Below are 12,290 nucleotides of genomic sequence, written 5' to 3'. Positions count from 1 at the left end.
TGTCATAAAGAATTTATCTCTATTGGACGCAGATTAAGTCCAAAATGAGTAATTTTATTCTTTACCTAAATATGCCCCCGTTCTGAACATTGAGCCAAGATTGTCTACAGCTCCGTTATCCTTGATGTTATATCGAGTCCAGAAATTTGGAACCCGGCCTTCCTGGTAAAAAACGAATCCACCTGTATAAAAAGCAATACAAATGTACTTGGTTATTTTGTACGTGTGTGCGCTATAGTTGAGTGAAGAGGGGTTCAAAGAAAATTTCGTTTACTTTTTAAAGAAAATTTGGACTTTTATATAAATCCTCCATTTACAGTTCACACCAAAAATTGACCCTCGATCTGTTATTAATGAAACAGTTTCTTTTATTGAGAACTCCCTTATATGTTTTTCGCAGAATTTTTATCTGCACCGAGGTATTTATAATTTCCTTGAATATTATTGTGATATCTTTTTCTTCTATAATAAGACTGTTATTATAATAACTATTAAGGATATCCGATCCTCAGCCAGGAAGGATAAGGAAGTTTTAGAAAAGGTCCTATAAAAGTTGACATTTGTACCCTATAAAAGGAGAAAAAATTAATACAGTTTTAGAGAAATAAGATTTTCTTGAATCCAGCCATAGATATCAATGCTTATTAGCATGATATGAAATGAGAAGTGATTTGTGATGTCTTGCACATGTTGCAATGATAACAAAAGCCTTTTACGCTATGTATTATAGAATACATGACGGAAATAGAAGACAAAAAATACCAAATAAGTATAAAAATCATGACAATTTCTCTGAATGCCTGGATACCTATCATTTTTTTAACCTAAAATATATTTGTAGATCACTTTGCAATTAGAAAATGCATTGCTCATATTCCAATTCGCTTTTTCTGCAAAAATATTGGAGATTTGACAATTTTCCCTATATAATATGATTAACTTTAATCATTAACTTTAAAGAAATACTGTGGATAAATTAACATAACTTTGTGGATTCAGAGATACTTTTATGAGTATTTTTGATTACTTAACTGCTAATTTTATAAACCTGAGGATCGGACTACCTTAATAACAGAAATAGTAAATATAATTAGTGTGAGTAAAAATGACGCACTGCCTTTTAAGTTTTTTGTTTTGTTTTGAACATATTTTATTGTATAATTTATACAATGGGATTGGTAACAAGTTCTTGCAACTTCTCCCTGTAATATATACAATAATTAAATTAGTGATTGCCAAAATAACAATTTAAGGTGTAAAGTTATACATATACAAGATAAATACAAAATATTTCAAGTTAATACAAAATATTTCAAGTTAAGACACTTACTAAAGATTCAGAGTTCTTACAATAAGTAGATCTATAATGATACATGTAAATGATTACAATTATAACAGTTATTTGGAAAAATATATATTTAAGTCATTCATTACTTAGACATGTAATGAAAAAGTTTTTTGTTTTTTTTTTTAAAAAAGTACATATATATCGTTAAAGACTTGAGTATAAATCTGACCTCGTATGTGTCGTTGAAATCACTTTTATTTTTAACATAAATAACACAAAAATTATCAATATATATGTATTTTTTTTTGTCAATTACTCACTTTATACATGTACGTTTAAAAAAGTCACTAGGTTGAGAAGGTTGGTATCAAATTCCTTTGTATGTGTAGTGCATCTGGTTGGGTGTTTTATATTGTAATTGAGATCGGGCTCGGGAGCCCTTCTATCTCTCTTTTCTTTTCCCGCATTTCCGCCAACCTGAGTGACATGGTGCAGGCACTATGACGTTCTACTCTCCGCTCCAAAACGTGTATAAGTAAGGGATAAATAACGAGATGGTGTTGAATAGTTTAGAGAAAACATTCTCTCCGAGGGCCGAAGGCCCGAGGAGGGGATGTATTCTCTAAACTATTCAACGCTATCGAGTTATTTATCTTACTTTAAAAAATTCCCTACTTTGGGCCCCACAGAAACATTCACCTATTCAAATATCCAACTTTACTGTAATACAATAGGATCAATCGCAACTTCTCGGGCCTTTCCGACTAGCGGAAAAACGACCTCGAATGTATATGGTAGACGCCATGACAACCCTCCCTTTTCACGATCTTTGAAATAAATGCATGGAGATCTTTTATCTGTGGAATATGGGTTTTAACTATATTCAATGTAATGATATTACTTAGAATATACTATAGAAGGGACTTCTAAATCTGTCTATCCTATATTTGAATAAACAGGAAGATGTATAAATTTTTAACATCCGGTGATGTTAATACATTCGAGGTTGTTTTTCTGACCTCTGACGGAAAGACCCGAGATGATCCGATTGACAATAGGATGTAGCCCATTCAAATATCCAACCGTGACACAAAACAATAGCCTAATCGAACACCCCTTTTATTCATGGACTAGTGAGCATAAAACTACATGGTGCTGATGTCATTTAAACCCTTTTCATTGTACTGAACAGTCTTGAAATCAGACGATGAATATTTTTAAATCAAAAGTAAATAAGAGAGGTTTAGATAATGTTTTGAATACTTTTGACCTGAAACCTGAACAGCTGATGAAAACTACAGAATTTTGATAAAAGGGTGGGAATCTGTCATTATATATTATAAGATGATGTTTTGTTGAGGAAAGAGTTGGATTCTTATGGAGTTCCATTCGGACAATACTTGTAGTAGTGCTTAAACAGATATAGAGATTGGCGGTGTTATGCGGAACCTGCTTTAAAAACATTCCATATCAAGATCTGCATTAAAACGGTGTCGAAAAATAGCTTGGCCGTCAATTTATTAAGTAATTTGAGGAAATACGCCGGAAAAGTATGAAACAGAAATGAATCTCGGATAATCTGAAGGGCTTTACTGTATATAAAAAGGGAAGCAAAACAGACCCCAGTAACTACCGTCCCATTTCTATACTTCCAACATTTTCTAAAAAAAAAGCACAAAGCAAACCAAATACGAGATTTCACCTCCACTTTTGATCTTATAACAAAATCTCAATCTGGATTCAGAGAATTCCACTCTTGTCAAACAGCACTAACCAAATTAACAGATGCTTGGTTGCATGCTATGGATGAAGGTAATCTAATAGGTATAACATTTTTGGATTTTAGCAAAGCGTTTGATTTAGTGAGTCATGAAATTCTGATAGAAAAATTAAAGAATTACAACTTTGATGAATTATCAATTAAATGGTTTCACTCATTTCTGCATAACAGGACACAATGTGTAAAAATTGGTACAACTTCTGATGATGTCTTACCTGTCACAGCAGGAGTGCCACAAGGATCAATATTAGGCCCCCTATTGTTCTTGTTGTATATTAATGACCTTCCCTTACATGTAAGTCATTCAAATATCGATATGTTTGCTGATGATGCAACTCTACATGTTTATGAGAATAATATATTTAGTATTGAAACAGCTCTAAATTCTGATTTAGTAAATATTGAAAAATGGTGTTTAGAAAATCAAATGGCTCTAAATGTTGATAAAACAAAATGTATGCTGATGGGTACTAAACAAAGGAAATCAAAATTAGATAATCAAAATCTCAGTTTACATATCTCTGACAAACACCTCACCAATGTTGAAACAGAAAAACTACTTGGGGTACATATAGATCAAACACTGAACTTTCATGATCATGTAGACTCGGTCTGCAAATCTTTAACATATAAATTGTTTACTTTGCGGAAAATCAAGAAATTTCTTCCTTTGAAAACCAGAAAACTTTTTTACAATGCCTTTATCCTGCCTTCCATTAATTATTGTCTGACTATCTGGGGTAATGCACCACATAGTTACATGGAGAGAATCCATAAGCTTGCTAGAATTATACTTGATGCTTCCCCTGATGCTCCTTCTAAGGCATTATTTGAAAAAGTATCTGTTTTTGACTTAGTAACTTTGCATAAATGTATTTTGTTGTACAAGATATTTAACAATCAGAGCCCGGCTTACTTGCAAGATTTATTTATTTCTCAAACTTCTAATGCTTATACTTTACGTTCAGAATCTAATTTTGACCTTCGCCTACCAAAACACCGAACAAATTTATTTAAAAATTCACTTCAATATTCCGGTGTTCATATTTGGAACAATTTACCTATAGATATAAGATATGCGCCAACTCTGCCAATCTTCAACAGCAGAACTTGATTACTCGGAACTATCTTACTCATGTGACATTATACATGTATTACTTTTTATGTCATATAAATATATCTGTTTATTATTTCTATTTTATTATGATTATCATTATTATCATGTGACATTGTGTATGTACGTGTATTATAATTCACTTTCTAATTTGTTCATCTTTGCTAATTTGATGTAATACTGTTGTTGTAATTAGAAGGCCCTGAGGAAGAATAGTGTGTCACACTAATCAGGCCACCTTCTCTAAATAAAGTATTATTATTATTATTATTATTATCATTATAACAGACCCTGAAATAATATTCAGCAGTAAAAAGTGATGTAGTTTAAGATTCAAGGTGAAAATGTATTTAAGTGTCAAAAAGCGATGTGATATCGAAAACATTTCTTAAAAGGAGCAAAATTCGGAGGAATTATTATTTCTGTGAGCATTGGAAGTGCATTTGAAACCTGATAAATGTGATAAATGCGACGTAATTACGGTAATTCAAGTGCACTGGAAATTAATTCTAATAGTGTGGCAAATTTGGAGTAATTGTTATTTTTTTTCATGTGCATTGGAAATACATTTTGAAATTGTTTCTATCTCTTTTGTTCATTGTTTTTTTTTTATGCATCTCAGTTGGATATTTAAATATCCAACTGATAGGCAGTTGGATATTTAAAATATCTAACTGATGGCCAGTTGGATCTTTTAAATATCCAACTAGTGCTGGTTGAATCGGTAAATAAATATATACGCAGACTTATAACAATGGGTGACGTCATAGAAATTTTTTAAGCGGAGCGCGCCCTCTGGTGCGAGATTGGATATGCAGCCATGTTAGGGATCCCTGATTTTGTAATATAACTAATCAATTGTTCTTAATTCATACCGGCATTATTTCTACTTATATTGATTTTATAATCTCTATTACATTGGGAAATCACTTTACATGCATAAAGCTATTAAATACCCGGTACATTCATTTTAAGATGAAGACCTACCAGTGGAATCGTATACGACTGGAGTTCCTAGGACGAGCCCATTGCTGCTAAACTGTAAAAAAGAAAAAAAAAAGTAAAATAAAATAAACAAGAGGTCCAGAGGTCACATCGATCACCTGAGCACATCTGCTAGGAAAAAGCACATGAGGATGAATTCACAGGAGTTTCATCTTTTCTGTTTCAATGGTTCTTGAGAAAAAGATTTTTAAAGATTTTTCCTATATATTCCAATGTAAAACGCTGATCAGCCACTTTGGCCCTACCCTACCCCCGGGGGTCATGATTTGAATAAACTTGAATCTACACTACCTGAGGATAATTCCCAATAAGTTTCATCTTTCCTGACCCAGTGGTTCTTGAGAAGAAGATTTTTAAAGATTTTCCCTATATACTCCTATGTAAAATTTTGATCGGCCATTGTGGCCCCACCCTACCCCCGGGGGTCATGATTAGAACAAACTTGAATCTACACTACATGAGGATGCTTCCATATAAATATGATCAATCATGGCATTGCTATTCCTGAGAAGAAGATTTTTAAAGATTTTCCCTATATATACACATATGTAAAATTTTGATTGGCCATTGTGGCCCCACCCTACCCCCCGGGGGGGGTCATGATTTGAACAAACTTGAATCTACACTACCTGAGGATATTTCCACATACAGTGTTAGTTTCATCTTTCTTGGCCCAGTGGTTCTTAAGAAGAAGATTTTTTAAGATTTTCCTATGTACTCCTATGTAAAACTTTGATTGGCTATTTTGGCCCCACCCTACCCCCGGGGGTCATGATTTGAACAAACTTGAATCTACATTACCTGAGGATGATTCCACACGAGTTTCATCTTTTCTGGCCCAGTGGTTCTTGAGAAGAAGATTTTTAAAGATTTTTCCTATATACTTCTACGTAAAACGTTGATCGGCCATTTTGGCCCCACCCTACCCCAGGGGGTCATGATTTGAACAAACTTGAATCTGCACTACATGAGGATGATTCCACATGAGTTTCATCTTTCCTGGCCCAGTGGTTCTTGAGAAGAAGATTTTTAAAGATTTTACTTCCTACGTAAAACTTCGATCGGCCATTTTGGCCCCACCCTACCCCCGGGGGTCATGATTTGAACAAATTTGAATCTACACTACCTGAGGATGATTTCACATGAGTTTCATTTTTCCTGGCCCAGTGTCTTGAGAAGAAGATTTTTTTTAAAAAGCCAATACTTTTTCTCTAATTCAAAATTATCTCCCCTTGGAAAAGGGCGTGGCCCTTCATTTGAACAAATTTGAATCCCCTTCACCCAAGGATACTCTGTAGCAAGTTTGGTTGAAATTGGCCCTGTGGTTCTTGAGAAGAAGATGAAAATGTAAAAAGTTTACGACAACGACAACAACGACAGACAACGGACAAATTTTGATCAGAAAAGCTCACATGAGCCTTCGGCTAAGGTGAGCTAAAAATTCAAGTGAAGCTCCTTTGAATAACATTCTGTACACTTATATTAAAAATATATGGTTAGTCGATCCTCCTTGAATTTTTCCCCATTTATTCCATTATTGTATGTATTAATATGTATTTTTCCTTTTCCTTTTTCCCCCTCTCATTTTATTTTCTGATTATGTATATCATATACTTGTACCTCTGACCTAAACTTATATGCTGTAAATATTTTTCATTGTCCCCATGTACCATATTTTTTAAATGATTTTGAGTGAATAAATGAACTACACAAATCTATACGGGAGAGTCAAAGGGTCTAATTCTAAATAGAATGAGTAGAATTTAAAAAATTTAATGCTTAAACCATTGCGCACAGTCAGTATAATTACAATTGTAAATGGCACAGTGGATGCACGGTGCGCCACTTCCTATTCCTAGCATGTTAATATACGTTTACATGTAGGGTCCTAAATCTACGTATTTCTCAACTTTTTTTCGTTAATAAGAATGCATACTATTACCATTCGTCAACACCCGAGACAAATAGGAACACACTCACCGATTTTTAATCATTCGGCTTAGGCATGAATTAATTCTTCAAGTATTATATGAATTACTATACGCCTGCTTGAATAATGAAGTGCGTGCTTTACTGTACTAATTACTATTATATACTAATTGATTGAGATCCGCTCCCTCCTTACCCCTGCCCGTATACTGCTGCTGAAGCCGAATTCGGCCGCAACATAATGTATCCGACTATTTAGAAACCGGAGGTTACTGTTTACAGCAAATAACTTGTTATTATTCGTGTTAAGACCGTTCAGGGGTACGTCACTGCATTTGCCGTAGGCAAAGTAGACATCGTTTGCCACTGCTTCCTTCCACATCGGCGAACAAGCCTGAAAAAAAAAAAACAATTAAACAAAAACAGTACAGGGGCACCATGAAGTGGAGCATCTTCTCCCAAAAAGCATATCTATAAATCAAGGCAGCAATCTACATATCAATCCCGATGCAAATTTTGTTACTTCCGTTTTGCACAGGACAATCTAACACACACACACACACCCTCACACACACACACACACACACTCACACACACACACACACACACACACACACACACACAGACAAGCGCATTACTACATTCCCTCTAATTCCGCTGCGATGAGATTAAAATGTATACTGTGTTCAGCAAAATACCAACTAACGTTTACCGGTACTAACCACAATCTTAATTTTCCTTGAGCAAAAAAAGAAAAAAAAAAAAAAAAAAAACTTAATTTAATTTTGAATTAAACGTTGAAAAAATCGTTTTCGAGATTCTTAACCTTTTGGTCAAACATAGTCGCTGTCATGTGTGTGTATTGGACATCATTCTCATACTTTCATGCATGGACACATAAAAAATGACAGATCTTAATTCCTTAAGATTCTCTGACCCTCTGATAAGCGATGTAACTCTCAATGAGATATATCAAGTATTTTTCCTCTCGAGAATTGTCAAGTTAAAAGTTCATTTTTGGTAAAATTTTGCCCTGTACGGCTGAAATTGTTTGCAATTTTTATTGTAATTCAGATTTTTTTTTTTTTTTGGAAAATCATTAAAGCAAAAATTTTACGTTTATGAGCAGTGGTACAACAAGCCTTACTGCTAAATAAAACATACTCATACGCTTATTTTTTTGACACAGATATGAAATATGAGACACATACCACTAGGTTTTGGTTAGTTATCAGCATGTTCAAACCCAGGCCCTGGTTTTCTTCAGACTCGATAGAAGGGAATGCACTCTCTTAAAATTAATGTAACAATAACATTAGTAACATATTTTTTTTAAATGTAAATCTATAAATAATATTAATTTAAATCTATAAAAATATATTTGTATAATCAAAGTATTTTTTAAATCACACTGTCATATATTTTAATTACATTTTCGATAGAGGTCGAAAACATAAAAGATTACATAGCAAGACAAAAAAGTTTTTAAAAAACAAAACAAAAACAAAAAACAAAAGACTCCGATCGATAAAGCTAACATGAATCTTTTTGTGAAGACGAGCTAAAATTGACAAATTTAACATTTAACTGAGTGAGGAGGGAAGGGGAGGGGGGGTTGACCTACGTTCTGCCCTGATATTCATCATGGTACAGTTCCTGGTGGCTGAACTCGTGTCAATTGCACAACGATATATGGCGCCAGGCTTGATAATGCTAGAGTAATTCTGTCTCGGTGCACCAACCAGCATCCTAGGTAGAAAATTAGAAAATAAAAGCATTCATATTATTAAAAGTGTTCGCATATTTAACATGGTTCTCTTGTGGGGAAATTTTTCTATGTTATACTCAATTACATGCAATATTAATTTTTATACCCCCCCCGCTTGAAAAGTGGGAGGGTATATAGTAATCGGTATGTCCGTCCGTCCGTCTGTTACGCTTTGGGGGTACCCATCTCTTATCCGCAACTCCTCTCATAACACTGAAGGAAAGGAAACTTTCACAGAATCTTTATTACATAATGCCATTGTGCACCTACTTTTTCAATATATTACATGCAATATTATTTGTGATTTTTTTTTTTAATATAATATCATTTTTAAAGAATCCTAATGGATTTTCAAATCTAAATAAACATGAATTTCAAATTTAACGACTTTATTTACTATATATGGTTATAAAATTATGGTAATATATAATACTTGTATTATAGTTTCGATTCATCTGCCTAGCCTCGTGATACAAAAAGACCACTAAGTACATGTAGTCGATGAAATCAGTACTGACTCATTATCTATATGTACTATACTAAAGTATAAGTAAGTATTCTTTATTTTAATAAGTAGAGAAGTGAGCTCTCCTCATTTAAGACACATGTTTTCGTTAACATTTCTTAATATCCATTAACTTTTATAATTAATTTTGATTAATATACAATACAAATTAATAGCCTATATTCAATCAAGGGTTAATAGACAGGCTTGAAATACATTATATTCTTCAATGCATATATTTTTTTTTAAAAAAATGGCGATATTTCTATATTTCTACATGTGTATCGATATGAGTATCGTCCTCCCACAGCCCAAACGATGTAATCAATATTGATTATAAAAAAAATCCATATACATTTACGATACAGTGTGAAGCAGGCATTAAAAAAAATCAGACTCCTGCCATGAAAATTTCTGAGGTGGGACCTGATTCCTAGGAGAAGTAAGAATCCCCTATTGACGTCACATCCGCCGTGAGCCTTATTTATTGATCAAGTAAAAGGAGCATTCCGTAGTCAAATTCATTAAAACTAAAATTAAAACCAAGGCCGATAACAATCTGTCAATGCAGATATTTTAAAGTGAAGATATGGCAGATAATTTGTAATGTTTTCCTTTTCATCTGAGTCAAAACTATTAACTTGAGGACATACGTTAATGTTTTGAAGGAAAGAATACTGGATTAGATAGAGTGGTTCCTTGTGATAAAGCAGGGCAAGTAACCAATCATCGAAAGCGCTCAGCCCTTCATAGCTAGCGGTGAATCTGTCAGACAAACACATTATCTACATTGCCTTAATCCATACGCTTTGCTTATATCCACTTTGTACAAAGGAAAAGATTGTTACATAATAGTGAGAGGCTGTGGTATTTATCAACATGAGAGAACCCCATAGATATATTTTTATTTTCTAAAAAATAATGATTCAGTTGTTAAAGATATATATCACAGATCAGATCAGATAAAGGCAAACTTTTTTCACCACCGATTCCTTTCAATATCTAAGGCAAACTTTTTTCACTACTGATTCCTTTCAATATCCATTTCTTAAGCTTGCAATACTATATTTTCTTCATATTACTTTACTTTAGTATAAAGTGGGGGGCCAACCAGCCTTTCAATGAACATTTTCAATAGTAAAAGTATTGTTGGCAAAAAAAGTGGGGGGGCAGGCTCCCCCTGGCCCCCCTGTTGCTACGTCCCTGTTATCATACATTCAGGAGTAACATAAAGGTAATTTGCGGAATGTTTATTACTTATTTATTATTATAATTCCTGAGGTATAGGTGTATACATAAAAATATTACCGTATTGTGTCGGATTTCAATTTCCTCATCAGCTCTCTATAGGTTTTTGATTGAGCCACGAACAACTGACGCGAGGTTTTGAATGTTATTGAATATTTTGTACCGGTATGCATGTTATTCATTTATTCAAAATAATGTAATCTGTGGTTCAAAAGTTAATTAATAAACGTGATCGATATTTAAAATTCCAATCTGATTAAAATCAGATCCTCGATCCGCTCCTTTATTTTTTTTTTATGGTCGCTATGTGTAGCTATTAAACTTGAAGAAAAATAAAGGAGCGGATCAAGGATCTGATTTTAATCAGATTGTTTAAAATTCTAAATTTAAAAAATCGGGTTTGAAATACGGTTCAGGTGCCTAGGAGGAGTAAGCATCCCTTGTTGACCAGTCACACCCACCGTGAGCCCTATATGTATATTGCTCTGGTCGACGGAATATCCAGTAGTCAAATAAATTCAGTATAAAAACAAAGGCCCAACTATAGGTATAAAACAGTTCTGTCAAAATACAATGCAATGAAAATTAACATTAGCTAACAAACAAGGACATTTTATGACGACCGTTGGGCGAAATACCGAATTATAAAACGTGGTTGTTAAAATCCATGAAACGTCAACTAAGTGGGAAACATTATGCTTGGAAGAAGCGTGTTTTTTATTGATAAAATACTTTACCATTTTCCCTGAGCATTGGAAACCAATTCCGTAGTCGCCCCAAAGTACGAACCGGCAGTTTCCGTGTAAATCAGTGCTTGTTCTACATCAATGTTAAATCCAGACACAAATCTAAAAAATATCATTAGTTTCACAACAATCAACCTTGTTGCCATTGTAATTCCCTCTCGATTAAAAAGAAGTTATTTTCAATATCCGGTGATGAGTGTTCGATTTCCGCATTTATAAGTCATTCAGTGAAATAACTTCCGATTTGTAAGTAAAGATTACTAATTAATAGCAACCATCTTTACTAAACAGTTTTATAAACTGTTTTTATCTATGAAGGTTTGTGTCTACATTTTTTCAAGGAAATTGGAAACTGAAAAGATATAGTTCACCTACACAATGTATATTTTTAACGTGTATACATATATAGACTGTCACATGAAATACAGCGGCAGTTTCCGCATTCATTTTCCGAGGAGAGAACATCATATAGGTTGACAGGACTCTACATTAAAGCGAAAAATCGTTTACATTATCTAAAGATCTAAGTACTGTTCATTTCGACAAATTGTTTTAGGTTCTCCCCCTTTCTTGAATACACATGTATTAACGTTTGAAGGCTGTTGTCTTAGAAATAACCTTGAGTAAAGGTTATACTTTAAAGTTGAAGGTCATTACCTTTAAAGATGTGGCAGATGTCCGTATTTTGTCACCAAAATTAGTTGATTAAACTGTTGATATAGTATTTTAAATATGTTTCTTTAACAGGCAGCGTACTTGTACTAGCTATATAATTGCATATATTTATAGACAAGGGTCTTCCTTATATTAAGCTGGGGGACATTTTCTATTTTTAATGGGTTTATTACTAAGATAAAACAATAAAAATATAAAGGAACAAATGAGATTATATACAAACGTTTGAATG

At 33.4% G+C, this 12,290-nt stretch overlaps 1 protein-coding gene across 1 annotated transcript in view; it reads right to left on the bottom strand.

Annotated features, from left to right (window-relative positions):
• Nucleotides 1-11,644, bottom strand: part of LOC134262090 (integrin alpha-4-like) — a 38,300-nt gene extending 26,656 nt beyond the window's left edge. Inside the window, exons 1-6 of the mRNA XM_062744487.1 lie at nucleotides 11,375-11,644; nucleotides 8,741-8,865; nucleotides 8,328-8,407; nucleotides 7,313-7,510; nucleotides 5,170-5,221; nucleotides 66-182 (exon numbers count right to left, since the gene is read on the bottom strand). Coding sequence (XP_062600471.1) covers nucleotides 66-182; nucleotides 5,170-5,221; nucleotides 7,313-7,510; nucleotides 8,328-8,407; nucleotides 8,741-8,865; nucleotides 11,375-11,529 — 727 coding nt within the window. The 5' untranslated portion in view covers nucleotides 11,530-11,644. The remainder of the gene's footprint in view (nucleotides 1-65; nucleotides 183-5,169; nucleotides 5,222-7,312; nucleotides 7,511-8,327; nucleotides 8,408-8,740; nucleotides 8,866-11,374) is intronic.
• Between the last annotated feature and the right edge of the window lie 646 nt (nucleotides 11,645-12,290).

Source organism: Saccostrea cucullata, unplaced genomic scaffold (genome assembly GCF_032062105.1).
Source record: "Saccostrea cucullata isolate Sc308-1 unplaced genomic scaffold, CSIRO_AGI_Scuc_v1 ctg356, whole genome shotgun sequence".
NCBI lineage: Eukaryota > Metazoa > Mollusca > Bivalvia > Ostreida > Ostreidae > Saccostrea > Saccostrea cuccullata.
Note: the sequence above shows the minus strand (reverse complement) of the source record. Positions and strands in the feature narration are given on the sequence as shown.